At 40.6% G+C, this 13,395-nt stretch overlaps 1 protein-coding gene across 4 annotated transcripts; it reads left to right on the top strand.

Moving 5' to 3' along the window:
- The first annotated feature begins 895 nt into the window (after nucleotides 1–895).
- Nucleotides 896–13,280, top strand: STX16 (syntaxin 16). Of its 4 annotated transcripts, XR_014226891.1 has the most exons (10): nucleotides 896–1,194; nucleotides 4,652–4,759; nucleotides 5,671–5,811; nucleotides 6,338–6,500; nucleotides 7,430–7,521; nucleotides 7,679–7,822; nucleotides 8,335–8,415; nucleotides 9,522–9,872; nucleotides 11,983–12,173; nucleotides 12,955–13,280. XR_014226891.1 is itself a non-coding variant. In XM_082292585.1 (9 exons), exons 1-9 carry the CDS (start codon nucleotides 1,114–1,116, stop codon nucleotides 9,624–9,626), a joined length of 981 nt encoding a protein of 326 aa, XP_082148711.1. In that variant the 5' UTR covers nucleotides 896–1,113; the 3' UTR covers nucleotides 9,627–11,586. The 4 variants fall into 4 exon arrangements, 2 of the variants coding, with proteins under 2 accessions (XP_082148711.1, XP_082148710.1); XR_014226890.1 differs by lacking the exon at nucleotides 11,983–12,173; XM_082292585.1 differs by lacking the exons at nucleotides 11,983–12,173; nucleotides 12,955–13,280 and adding an exon at nucleotides 3,603–3,614 and having other exon boundaries at nucleotides 896–1,248; nucleotides 9,522–11,586.
- Nucleotides 13,281–13,395: the final 115 nt, after the last annotated feature.

Below are 13,395 nucleotides of genomic sequence, written 5' to 3'. Positions count from 1 at the left end.
GCTCAAGAAAACTCCCCAAATATCTTATAATAACGGAGGGAATTTTTTTTTTTCTATTTTTCACGGTACAAGTTTGCCCAGGCAGTTAAATAAAAACGAGATAACATTTCCAGAAAATGTGGTTGTGATTATAGTCCCTGTTCCTGCCATATGTGTAAATACTGGTTGGTATGGGAGGGTGTTTTGAGGATTTAAGCGAGGGAGTCTCCTGATGATCCGTGGGCAGCAGCTTCCCTGGCTGTGCTGGGCAGTGGCCACTGCTGACTGCTGTTTCCATGGGGGATTTGTCGGATGTCCCTTGGAATAAATGCATGGGATGCATTGGAGGGAGCCCAAACCCACCTCGTGTCATGTCTGCCCCACACTGGGACTGACAGAGCAGCTGGGAAAAGTAATTTTAGTCACCGTTTTGAAGTCTCTCTTGAAAAGTCAAACCCCATATTGATGTTTTAAATGGCTTGCTCACTTTCAGGGAACATCCTGGGTTTTGAATGGTTGGGGCAGAAAAAAAAAGCTCCATGTGGTTGTTTGGAAAACAGAAAATTGAGTGGAAGCAAAGGAAATGTCAAGGAAGGGGTGGAAGAGATTCAGAAGAAAAAAACCAAATGGGATGTGGGCATAGACGTGAGGATGGACGCAGGGTTGGACTGGAGCTGGACTGGAGATGGACGTGGGGATGGACGTGGGGATGGAGATGGACTGGGGATGGACATGGGGATGGACAGGGGATGGACACGGGGATGGACACGGGGATGGACATGGGGATGGACACGGACGCGCGTGGCGCTGCCCGGCCGCCGGAGGGCCGGAACTCTGTTGTCGCGGTCGCGGTCCCGGGCGGAGCGGAGCGGCGCGGGCGGGCCGGAAGGCGGCGGGCGCTGCACAACGCGGAAGTGCCGGTGCGGGCCGGGGCGATGGCGGCGCCCGGCGGCCGCGGGGGCCCGGGCTGGGGGGTCCCGGTCCCGGCCAGGGGCGTCCCGGCCCCGGCCCTCTGAGTGGTCCCGGTCACGGCCCTCTGAGGGGTCTCCGCCCCGACCCTCCGAGGGGCGGCCGCCGCGTCTGCCGCGGGCCCCGGGCTGGGCTCGGGCCGCGGGCCCGGCGGGGCGGGGGGCCATGGCCACCCGGCGTCTCACGGACGCGTTCTTGTTGTTGCGGAACAACGCGGTGCAGAGCCGGCAACTGCTGGCCGAGCAAGTGAGTAGTTTCGGCTCCTCCAGCCCTCTGAATTCACGTAGCATGGCTGCTGCGGTGAGTCTCCTCCCTTCATCCTTCTGTACTCGCCGCGCCCCGGGCTGCCAGGCGGCCGTGCCGTGCCCCGCCCTGCCCCGGCCCTCGCCCGCCCCGGTTACCCCTTCCTCTGAACCCTCTCCTCAAAACCCCTCCGTCCCCCGACCTTCCTCCCTCTGCCCCTCCCTCCCTCCCTCCCTACCCTGTTGATTCCTGTTTTCCCACTCGTTCACGTCGAACGAATAGAAGAGATCTGTGTGTGCTGATCGCATCTCTATTCGCTTCCTGCATAATAAATGTGTTACTGTTCTAACAGCTTCATGTTAGCATTAACATGAGGTTTTTGATGCCTCCTTACCTGCAAAAACAGAAATTCACAAAGCAGAACTCTTCTATTCACCTCACTGTGGGCACTGTTAAATACACTGGTGTAGTTTATTCCCATTGCTTAAATTTCTCCATAACTTGCTCAGATGTTCATTGCCCTTTTTATTTATCCCTAAATACAAACAATACTCAAACATATCTGTGAGAGAGAGGAGTCAGTAGATTCTAGTGTAACTCCTCTTTACAGAAACTACCAAAAGTTATTGGTTCAGAGGCAGTTTCAGTAGCTTTTTCTAGGTTTTTGAGCTAGTCAGGCTGTGATGGGCTGCTTGGCAGCTCAGCTCTGCTCAGGTTTTCACACTTTCTGTTTAAACTTATCATTCATTTGTCATAGCCACCAGTAAATATCTGCTGGCAATCTCATCATTCTAAATAGCTTTACATTAATGCATTTTTGTTAGGAAAAGCAGTGCTTCCTGTTGCTGTCAGTGGTCGTTGTTCATTGCTAGCTTTATTACACCTGTGTCTAATAAGCTGTGTATTAAATTGCATTTGCAGAACAGGAAATGTCAATAGTAATTTGTATTATACATGTGTACTTTGGCTCTGCATTTAGTCCTTGTTAATTTCTTTTTTTGCCATATCAATGTCACTTCTGTAGATCCTTGGCTTTTTTTAAGTATCACCTAGAAAAAGTAGTGATATTTTTAACTCACTACTCCTGAGCAGTGAAACTGCACTTTACTCAGCAGCCAGTGCAATAACACTTAGCACCTGCATCAAATATTTATTTGCAGTGTTTGTTAACATTAATTGAAGGTTTTTGCTGGGCTGCTCACTCAAATGCAATGGAGGCTCTCAGTGACTGTAAAGTGTCCATCTGTGCAATGGGTGAAGTGAGTCAGGGGCTCAGTTTTGGCCCTGGTGAGCATTTCAGAGTTCCACAGTTGTTACAAGTGAACTGTTTTAGCAAGAAGTGTGAAGTTGCTGGTGTGAGCTGTTTGTCTTTCATGGTTTTAGGTGCCTGTCGCTGTCAGAGTTGCAGGTTTCCTTTGGGTGGTACCCCCACAGCAGAGCTGCTGTGTGCCAGCAGGGCAGGGTTGCAAATTCTAGCCCACAGTATTCAGCTTCCCTTAGTTCATCTCCACCTTTCTGCTCAAGAAATCCTTTGCTGTGAGAACTCTCTGTCAAGAATTGCATTCTTAAACTCAGATAATCAAAGCAGCATCTTTAACAGTAGAGTCCTGTTCCAAAAGCCTGGGGATTCTCATAAGAAATCATCAGTTGATGCTGCTTTATTAAACCACAAGTATTTCATCCAATTTTAGGTCTGACTTTGTTAATCTTGGAGTCAAAGATCCTTTTGCTCACACATCCCCTCCACAGTGCAAGGATTGATGAACAGAGAAGGTGCAGATACGTTGCCTTGTGTATTTTTTTTCGGATCCCTGCAGGGTTTATATTCCCTAAAAGTAGAGCACAGCTCAAGTGTGTACAGAAGTGACTGAACATTTGCTTTTGCTTTGTGTCCTTTGCAGTCTATTTTATCCTGTGAGAACTGGGGTGTTTGTCAATAAATGTCCTACAAAGGTTCTCTGTGCCCCCTCCAATCATAATCAAACCCAGTGGATGCTGAGTGCTGCAGTCAGACTGCCCTTGCTGTCATACTTCACTGTATTCTATTGCAGGTTTTCCACCTGACATTTCAGTATTTAGAAACTTCACTGAGCAATTACTTTGTAGAACAAACCAAGCTCTGCTCTTGATCTCTTATGTTCTTGCTGTTTACCAAGGAACTGAAATATTTCTTTTAAAATTTGGTGGATTAAGCAAAATGCTGACTTAAAATGCGATATCAGAATGTATTTATTGATTAACCATGTCTTAAAAGCCAGTTTGTTTGTTCTTGGTAAACCATCATGCTTTAAAAATAAATCAGTATTTTCTCAACTGACCATGCCCTATATCTGTCCTATGTCTCTTTTTTCCCTTTTGTCTTTCGCTGTCTCTAACTGGATGGGGCTGATGGGATCCACAAATCACTTCAGGAGCTGGATGAGGTATTGTTTTTCACATTTTATTCTGCCATGGTACATCAAGCCTACATCACTGAGCTAAAATATTCTTTCTTTATTCTGCTAGTTTATAGAATTTCATTATATAGGATGAAGTGTCTGTGCACAGTAGAAGGACAGGCTGCATAAAGAAATCAAGAATTTTGTGATATGTTAGATTGTGAACAGATAAATGTATGAACCAGTGTGAGTTACTGTGCACACATGGGGTAGAGTGACTTTGCACAGTGAAGCCATTAGCTATTCTTCATGCTGTGCATGAATTATGTAAACTTTATTGATTAGGAAATAAGGTCAGGGATAAAGAAATTGCTTTCAAGAAGGAGTTGCTAGGGAAGGAAGGGGGATTGTTTTTTAAAAAGAGATGGAGTAGGGAACCACAAAACTTTCCAGGCCTGATAAAGGAAAATTAGAAATTTGGGAGAAACTAGGAAGGGGGTGTTTGTATGAAACCTTTCCCAAGTAATTAGTTAATGTTTGCAAATGGTATCATTGATGATCATCTCCAGTATTGCCTTGGCTATTTGTGTTTAGCACATTTTAATTTCCATTAACTAAGTAATTTAACCACTTGAGTTGCATGTCAGTTTGCAGGAGTGTTTGTTCTTCAAAATAGCATTGTTTGAGAACAAGCACTTAAAATAAAACTTTTTTTCTGAGATCTTCCCAAAGTCAGTTTTCAAATTTGCCAGGCCCAATGTGAACTGTGCTGCAATTGGCTGTGAATTGTTGCACCAGCATGAGAGTTACTTGAATTCTCACTGCAATATCATCTTTCCTCCTGGAAAATCTGCTAAGTATTTATTCTAAGAGCAACTCTGAGCTTTCAGATCCTGTAGGAAGTGGGAGGGTGTAGGTCATTAGCACAGAGGGACAAACCAGAAGATGTGATGTTTGATCATGAGCAAACACATCTCTGAGGTTAATTTCTATCGGAAGGCAAACGTGCAGGTTTTCTGATGCTCAAGGATTTGGATCTAATTAGACTAAAGCTAATTTGCTGTCTTTTTTTCCCTCTGCAGCTGGCTGATGATCGCATGGCCCTGGTGTCAGGGATAAGCTTAGATCCCGAGGCAGCCATCGGAGTGACGAAGCGGTTGCCTCCCAAATGGGTCGATGGCGCAGACGAAGTAAGTGCTGTGCTCTGGCACATCCAGCACATGGTTGGACTTCCCGTGGAGGGATTTATTAGTGTCCTCACTCACATTCTGTCAGCTGTGTGACAGAAATAGTATCACAAGAAAGATTTAAATAAGAGCTTTCGTTGGAATTTTTGTTTGAACCGGCTGAGGAGGAGTCCAGCTGAATAAACCCTAAAGTGGTGGAGATGAGCATTCAGTGTTCGAAAACAGGAAATATTAGTGTTTTCTAGCAGGAGAATTTTCCTGCCTGTGCAGTCTGGATGCCGTGCAAGTTCTGGAAATATTTGGGCAAATGCAAAGGAATGATTCTGGAAGCATCCAATTAAAAACTTTTTCTAGTATTTGGAGTGTGAAGCTATTCTTGACTTTCAGAAAATCCTTTTTAAATGTACTCTCAGAACACATGTTGGCTTATCAGTTTGTGTGGACAGAACCCATTGTGCAAAAAGATGCTTAGGCTCCTTTTTACTGCTATAATAATCAACCTTACAGATCTTTAATTACTTGGTTGAAAGCATGGTATTTTACTTCTCCTGTTGAGTTGAGGCCATCCAATGTTTGATGGAGTTGAAGGTGTGACCTGAATTTTCATTTATATTTTTGGAAGTTGGCTAAATCTTCTTGCTTTGGTACTGTATAATTATAAAAATATTATTCCATCTTAATGAAGCATATTTGAAAACAGCAGTCTTGGCTAAGATTAACAAGTAGGTTTAGTAGCAAACTCAGAGTCTATTAAGAGTATTCAGTTTCTTAGCTTTTTATGTGGCTTTTAATGGTATTTGGTTTGCCTTTTATGTTACAGATTTCTCTCAGTGATTTTAGTCTAACATTTGTCAGAACCTTTTCCCCTGAAGCATGAATTACTTCCCTTTCTTCCTGTTGGGCTTTTTTTTTAGATTCAGTATGATATTGCCAGGGTTAAACAGAAGATGAAAGAATTAGCCAGTCTTCATGATAAACATCTAAACAGACCCACACTGGATGACAGCAGTGAAGAGGAACGGGTAATAGAAATAACAACCCAAGAGATCACACAGGTACAGAGTGCTTTGCATCCTAAACCTCCAGTTTGGCACATCTTTAATGCATTAGGATCAGGCAGTGGTTTGCTCTGAGCAAAGGATTTATTTTATGATCAGTATTGGAGTGAGCCAGAAGTCCTGGGCTCTGCTCTGAACTTCCCAACGAGTCACTTAAACCTCCCTGTTCTTTCCCTTACGCGTTTGCTTTTCTACTTGGAATAGGAATGGGAGGTAAATCAGATTTACAGATACCTCAGAGAAATGCAGATATCTATTCTAAGGCTTGCAGTCTAGCTAATTGTAATGAAGCAAAGTCTTTGGTCAGAGGCAGTTGTGTTACTCTGCTGCCTTGTTATCTTGAAGTTATTTGTTCATTTATGTTCTGTTTCCATATTTTTTAAACATTGCACAGAGCAAATTAAAAAATCCCTTTAAAAAATGGAGAAACCATAATATTAATCTTCAATGTGGCACTTTTGCAATGTGATGTTTAAGGTGTGTGCTGCTGTATGTTTGTCCACTAATGGAATTGTTTTCTCAGTTATTCCACAGATGTCAGAGAGCAGTCCAGGTGTTGCAGAGCAGGTCACGTACTTGTACAGAACAAGAAGCACGTGTTCTCAGGAATGTAGTGTCTTCCTTAGCACAGTCCCTTCAGGACCTCTCCACCAACTTTAGGCATGCACAGTCTGACTATCTCAAACGTAAGCATAAGAGATGTAACAGTAATGCATGGGCCCCTTCTCTGGAAACCACTCACTGAGGTGTGCTTATTTTCTTGGTTGGGAAAACTGAAGCACAGAAGGGTTAAGTGATACACACAGGACTAACGAGAGGTTAGAATTTGAGGGTTTCTGGTTCACAGCCCATGTTCAAACTGCTTCGATCTATTTCTTTTTCATGTTGCTAAAGAAGAAATGTCATAGTTAAGTGTATCAACAAAACAGAATATTTCATCCATCCACATTTTTAATGCATTTTGCTTTTCCAGTTGTGGTTTGCAAAGCTGCTTCTGTTACAGTGGTGAAGCAGCCACTGGTTTTCAGCCATGACACCTGCTGCAGATGGCAGGCTGTGATAGATAAAGCTTATAAGCTAGTCTGTGATAAATTAGAATTCTGCATCCATAAACAAATTGGAAGTGGAACAACCTCTGTTTAAGACTCTAAAATTTTGTTTGATTCTATTTTAAGATGCGTCAGATTATTTTAATCTTGAAAGAAGCCCACAAAAACTTGGTTTTCAAATTTAGCATTGACATTTCTTCCTCCTGTGGTATAAATGGCACAGGTGGAACTGAAGATCACAGTTCAGACAAGGGGTGTTCCTAAGAGAATTTGTTACAAAATAGCCTGGAGTGATCACTCTCTAAGACTCTTAACTTATCTAATTTTTTTAACTTTGTGGAACATAACAACTTAAAAATCACTGATTTAATCAGTATTGCAAGGCTGGTTGAATTTGTTATGCTTTTGTTAAATAGTAAGCCTGACAGTTAAAATTTGAATATTGTGATTTACATAATTTACTAGACAGATTTTCTTATTTGTGCTTTTCTGTCTGGTGCTTCAGATCTCAGCTCTGATTATAGTGTTCATAAATATCATGCTCAAACATAGTTTGTCTTTTACAGGTATGAAGAATAGAGAAGAAAGGTCCAAACACTTCTTTGACACCTCAGTCCCACTGATGGATGATGGGGAGGATGATACACTTTATGATAGAGTAAGTTAAGATGTTATCACACAAATTCAATATGAATTGCATTTTCTCAGGTTATAAATATCTGTCAGAATTATGAAATCTTGTAATCCTTTTAATTCTTTCTAATTTTTTCATACTGTTAATATTAGTTCAAAGTGTAAATCTTGTATTTCAACAGGGTTTTACAGATGACCAGCTGGCATTGGTGGAGCAAAACACACTGATGGTGGAAGAGAGGGAACGAGAAATCCGTCAGATTGTGCAGTCAATCTCCGATCTCAATGAAATATTTAGGGACCTGGGAGCAATGATAGTAGAACAGGTACATTGACAGCACAGTGTTAACAAGAAGTGGGACATTCCATATAGTGTTAAGGCTTCCAGACTCACTTTTCCTAACTTACTTCTTCATGCTTGGGTTTCCTCTGCTTGAAATATGCCACAAGTTGAGTTAATGAAAATAAATGAATAATAATTCAACTGGTAATGTGTGTTAGACTTAAAAAAAAAAAAAAAGGCCATAGGGAGCCAAAGTTCTCTTGCTTATTTCTCCCAGAGATTCAGTTTACATTAAATATGTCAGCCAAAATTGGTCTGGAATTAAGATGATTTTTAGGGATGTGATGTGAGATGGTGACAGAGCTGCCATTAGGAACTGAGCAAGGAAGTTGCTTAATGAAGTCCCAACCTGTTCTTGTGTAAAAGTTCATTGTTTACATAGTTCATGAGCTGTTTGCTGTGGGTGTTGTTAATGACTCTGCTGCTTATGATAATAGTTGCTTTATGAAGTTCATTTAGGTTCAATTTGGTGCTTGTTTTCTCCATTTTACTTAGGGAACAGTTCTAGATAGAATTGACTATAATATTGAACAGTCATGTATGAAAACTGAAGACGGTCTAAAACAACTGCATAAGGTAAGCTGATGGAATACTTAAGCCATTTTGCATCTCTAATAATCTTTTATAATTAAATAGCTATTAAGTTATTCAGTCAGTTTTCATTTGTACATTGTCCCTTTTAGAAATTACTTCTGTAGAGTATGAAATGTCCAGCTGTACTGTAGGAGGAGCTTTCCATATAATTTCTGTTAATGTCATGCTTGATGCCTCAAGTTAATTTCTTAAATGACTTTCTGGGCATCCAACCAATGTGCTTTGATATTTATATTGCTGACCTGGTGGCACCTGTCTGCAATTCCGTCTCTGTTTGGAGAGCCAGGCACTTGGGAATAGGGATAGTTATTGGGTACCTCAGTGCAGATTTTAGTTGGAAAACATTATCTCAATCATGTGAGCAGAAAAAATAATTATTAGTGTTTTCTCTTACCATCTGACACTTAGATGTCAGGTCCAACCTCTTACTTTAATGTGAAGCTTTTGCTATGAACACCTGAAAAGTTTTAAAAGCATTGATCTCAGCAGATCAGAGTTTTGTGGTCATTTTGTTTTGGTTTTATTTTGAAGTTTTATTAATTAAAAACAAAATACAAGCTTTGTTTTGTTTAGCTTCTGTTAGTAGACTTCCATTTGGCTTTTGGAGAGTTTTCTCTCTGTTGTGTCCTATTAATTCCCCTGGGAAAAGGAGGAGAAGGATCAGAAAATATGGTTAGAAGAAAGAAGGAATGAAGCAGAAAACTTGAGAACCAACTCAAAAGTAAAGCTTTCAGTTCTAATTAAATGAAAATGCACAGCTGACCGGGTACAACAAATATGCCTATTAAAAAAGGAAGTTTTGTTGTGAATTTTAATGTCCTTCAAATACAATCCAGGAATCTTATCTCAGCAAGCTGAGTCTTCTCTTTAACATGGGTGGGTGTGATTTCAGTGCACATTTACCTTCCCTGGAGCTTACGGTGCAGAGCAGCGTTATTGTGTGGGAATTGCCTGCAGTATACATTGTATGAGATGTCAGGTTATCAAAGAACAGTTTGAAACACATGGACTTCACTTACACTAAACAAGAGTCTGTACTGCAGCCTTGCAGAAATCTAATTATTAACTCTTTCTTCTCTGTTTTATAGGCAGAGCAATATCAAAAGAAGAATCGGAAGATGCTCGTTATTTTAATTTTGTTTGTTATAGTAATTGTCCTTATTGTTGTTCTTATTGGTGTAAAGTCACACTAGGTTTTGCTTCATTTTCTCATTTTTGGAGTTTCTGTGAACTTTTTTCCCAATGTGAATGGATGGACCTGCACTCCAGAAAGCTGCCTTTGAACGTACGAGCCCTTGTGGTACAACATCTGTGCAATGTTTCTGTAGAATTCTTCAAAGTACAAGTTTGGTGACCTGTGAGGTGTTCGTAAGGATTATATGGAAAATGTCAGGAAATTTGATGCTCCCACACAAAAAAATTTGGCGCCCTATGCAGAGGTATTTGGAAACACAGTACTTAAGAATAATTAAAAATTGAAGTTTACCAGTGACTACAGTAATTAGTGTGTTACTGTGAACAAAAATGTGTTGTCTTCTATATTCTTATGTCATGATTGTTACAGGCTTCAAATTTAAACAATGTTACCGAGTCAGTGGGACTGGATATCAAAAATTGATCTAGATGTAAAATTTGTTGAGACACAAAACTGTTTGATTGAATGCCCTTTCTTCCAGACTCAAAAACTCCAAAGAACTGGATAGATAGCTAAAAAGGAAAGCTTTTAGCAACCAGAACGTAATCCAACCCCTGTGATCTTAATTTAGATACTGCAGCATTACTAAGAATCAGTGGTACTTGATCTTGTAAATAACAAGATGTAATCACTGCCATAATTTAACATGTTGAGTTAATTAAAAAATTTTCTGAGCTTGAGTAATCATGGGAATGATTTTCCTTCATTGGGATGATCATATATTTTTTTTCATGCATAATTTTTTTAGTTTAAAGTACAGACATTACATTAAAGCAGTGGTGATGTTAAGCTGAAAAAATGGAATAGAAACCCAAAAAGAGAATCTCTCTGGCCTGCTGTAGTGGGTCTTGGATGTTTCAAACTGTAGCTGCTGTATAAGTTGTTTGTTTTACAGTGCATTTGTCCATATGGGTTATGTCTTTTGTATAAGAAGTGGCTTCACTACAGTAGATATTACATCCATTTTCCCTGACAGAAGATTCTCTTTCAAATGTCTGCCTGGAAGAGGATGTGTTCATGGTCTTTTACTGACCATGAGAGATGTCATGCAAGTGACATGTTACAGGCCTTCAGAGGAGAATTTGGGGTTTTCACTATTTTTTCAGTGGAAAACTTTGCTGCAGGCCGTACAACAGAAATTAGGGCAGCATATAAGTAATAGAACACTCTTAATTTAATTCAGGCCTTGTCTTAATATTTTTAATACTGCTTTTTTATATGTTTGGGGGTTTTTTTTCCCAAAGGGACTGTACCTTCCTTCATTTTTTTACTTACACAAGTGCTCCCCATAGACCTGCAGAGATGCTCTGCTCCAAGCCCCAGAAGTGCAGTTTCAAAACACTATGATATTGAAGTTGCATCTGTTGCTTACCCTGAGTTTCTTTACTCTTTGCTAAAGAGGACCTGAGACATGGCTTTAAACTGACCCTTTTCAGGAATGGACCTGAAAGCAAAGACTGCAAAAACGTGAAAGCCTTGGCTTTTTGTGGGGCTTATGAAAAGCTTTGTACCAGTCTTGTTACCTCTAGAGAAAGGGGATGTTGAACTACCAAAACTGCCAGTTAAAACTCTACATTGAATTAATGGTGTAAATTGGTGAAAGGAAGAATGAGGCTTGTGTTGGGTGTGCAGCTCCCCTGTTCTGGTGATAGATTTTTCAATGATCGTGAGTAAAACTACTGTCTCCCTCGTGCTGTCTGCATCACTTGTTGTGAAGCAGCAAATTGCTATAATTTAATATACTGTATTTGCAACTTTCTCTCTAACAGGAGATTGTGTTATTTATTTCTGTCTTGACCGGTGCTTTTGACATTTTATCATGGCAGATGGATTCAAAGAAGTAATAAAACACTTCCAACCTAATTGGGCAATTATTCTTTTTTTATTTAAATTACTGAAGCATACTTTTGTGATGTTAACATATTTCTGTTCTTCATAATAAATGAAAGTGGCAGCGATGTGAAGTATCTTTTTTAAAAAAAAAAACTTCTGTAGCACAATGTCATCTGCATTGTCAAGTTATTTCCCATGAGTTATGCCCACTGTCTACCTACTTTCTACCCAAATTCTGTACAAGGAAATGCATTTTTAGTGAGGTTAAACTCAGCTGTCAAGTGTCCTGCATAACTTGAGCTGGAATTTATTGAAGCTTGATTATATTGAGGAAGAAAACTCAGGACAGGCTTCTAAATCATTGCAGGTGTGTGGCTTATTCTGAGTCAGTCTGAATAAGCATCAGCAGTTAAATCAGATCTGATGCTGTGCTTTGTGGGAGTATCCCCACAAAAGGGGTGCTGCCTGTGCCTTTGGGCAATGAAAGCCCCAAAAAGCCACAGCAGCTGCTGCCTCCTCAGGTATTCCAGGAGCTGCCTGAGCCTCCTGCCTGCACTTCTGCCCAGCCCTGCTGCAAACAAAGCTGGGACCCTCTCTCAGGCTGCGGCTTCTTCATGGTTGCTGGATTCTTCTCAGCCTATATGGAAATATACTCAAATTCCTTACAAAGGAACAGAACAGCATTGCTAGAGCATCTCTGTCTCCTCACCTGGTAGGAATGGCCTGTAAAGCTGTTGGCTTGTACACACTAAAATGCATGCAAGCGTGCAAAAAATGAGCTGCAACTTGTTAACAGAAATTAATTATATGCCAAAAGGACAGTCTTAAAAGCACTGTAATGGCAAATTTATTTCTACTGCGAGTTTTCTCTAGAAACTGAAAAGTAATGTGGAAGAATTGGTTTCCTGCTTGGTGATTTTTGGAATGTGCTAAAAATTGGAGTATCTATACTTGATGTAGTGTTCACTGCCTAGATTGCATTGATATAAGGTCTGCTTTTATGAACCACAACACAAAGGAGTCTTAACTCTTTTGCTTAAGTGTTTGGAAACTGCTTTGAGTACAGCCTTGCAAATTTTAAGTTCTTGGATAGGTAACAGTGAAACTGATTTTGTTGGAAAAAATATATGTTTACTATTAAAATCCAAACCAAACAGCCTTCTTAAACAAAATTCATTAAAACAGGGAATTCATTATAATTTTGCATATTAATTACAATGGATTGTGTAAGATTATATTTTACTGGCTTAATTCTGTGAATATTTGTAGAGGATTAATAATTGGAAGACAGGTCCTTGCTGCAGTTCCTGCTGAAGCTCAGACAAATAGAAACGTTTGCAGCTGTTGCTGGTGGGATGTTCACAGGGAGTTTCTGTAGATAAAATTGATTTCCTCACTCCATTCCCTTCAGGAGGACCCTCCTCTGCTGCCCTTAACTGCAGCAACAGGATCGCAATAGGTGAGTGTTTCCTACTATTTTATTTGCTTTTCAGATGCTGTGGATTCAGGGAATGTGCTGGTTTTGGACTCTTAGAGCAGCAGGAACAGCAGATTTTGAACTCAGTGATTGGGAGATTACTGCCTGGAGGAATCTTTGGAATGTCTCAATCCTGAAGCAATTGCAGAGTCTCACTCCCACCCTGATTTTACGTATTGGGATGACAGTGGACCCCATAGCAGTGTATTTTTTGTGGCTCAGTAAAGAGACTCGTTAAAGTTGGAGCCTGTGTATTGAGTTACTGTCCCGTCTGTGAGGCTGCACGACCGACCTCTGCAACAGATGTTCCTACAACTTTCATTTTCAATAAAGTTTCTGTGATGTCCCTTCGAAGACCTTACTCTAAGGAAGTTTTTTTTTCTGGAATTCAGCCTGGTTTTTCGTTTGTTTTTTGTTTTTTCTTTCTTTTAGATGTATTTCCATTATATGCATCAGC

This window comes from Coloeus monedula (assembly GCF_965178545.1).
Source record: "Coloeus monedula genome assembly, chromosome: 17".
In the NCBI taxonomy this organism is placed as follows: domain Eukaryota; kingdom Metazoa; phylum Chordata; class Aves; order Passeriformes; family Corvidae; genus Coloeus; species Coloeus monedula.
Note: the sequence above shows the minus strand (reverse complement) of the source record. Positions and strands in the feature narration are given on the sequence as shown.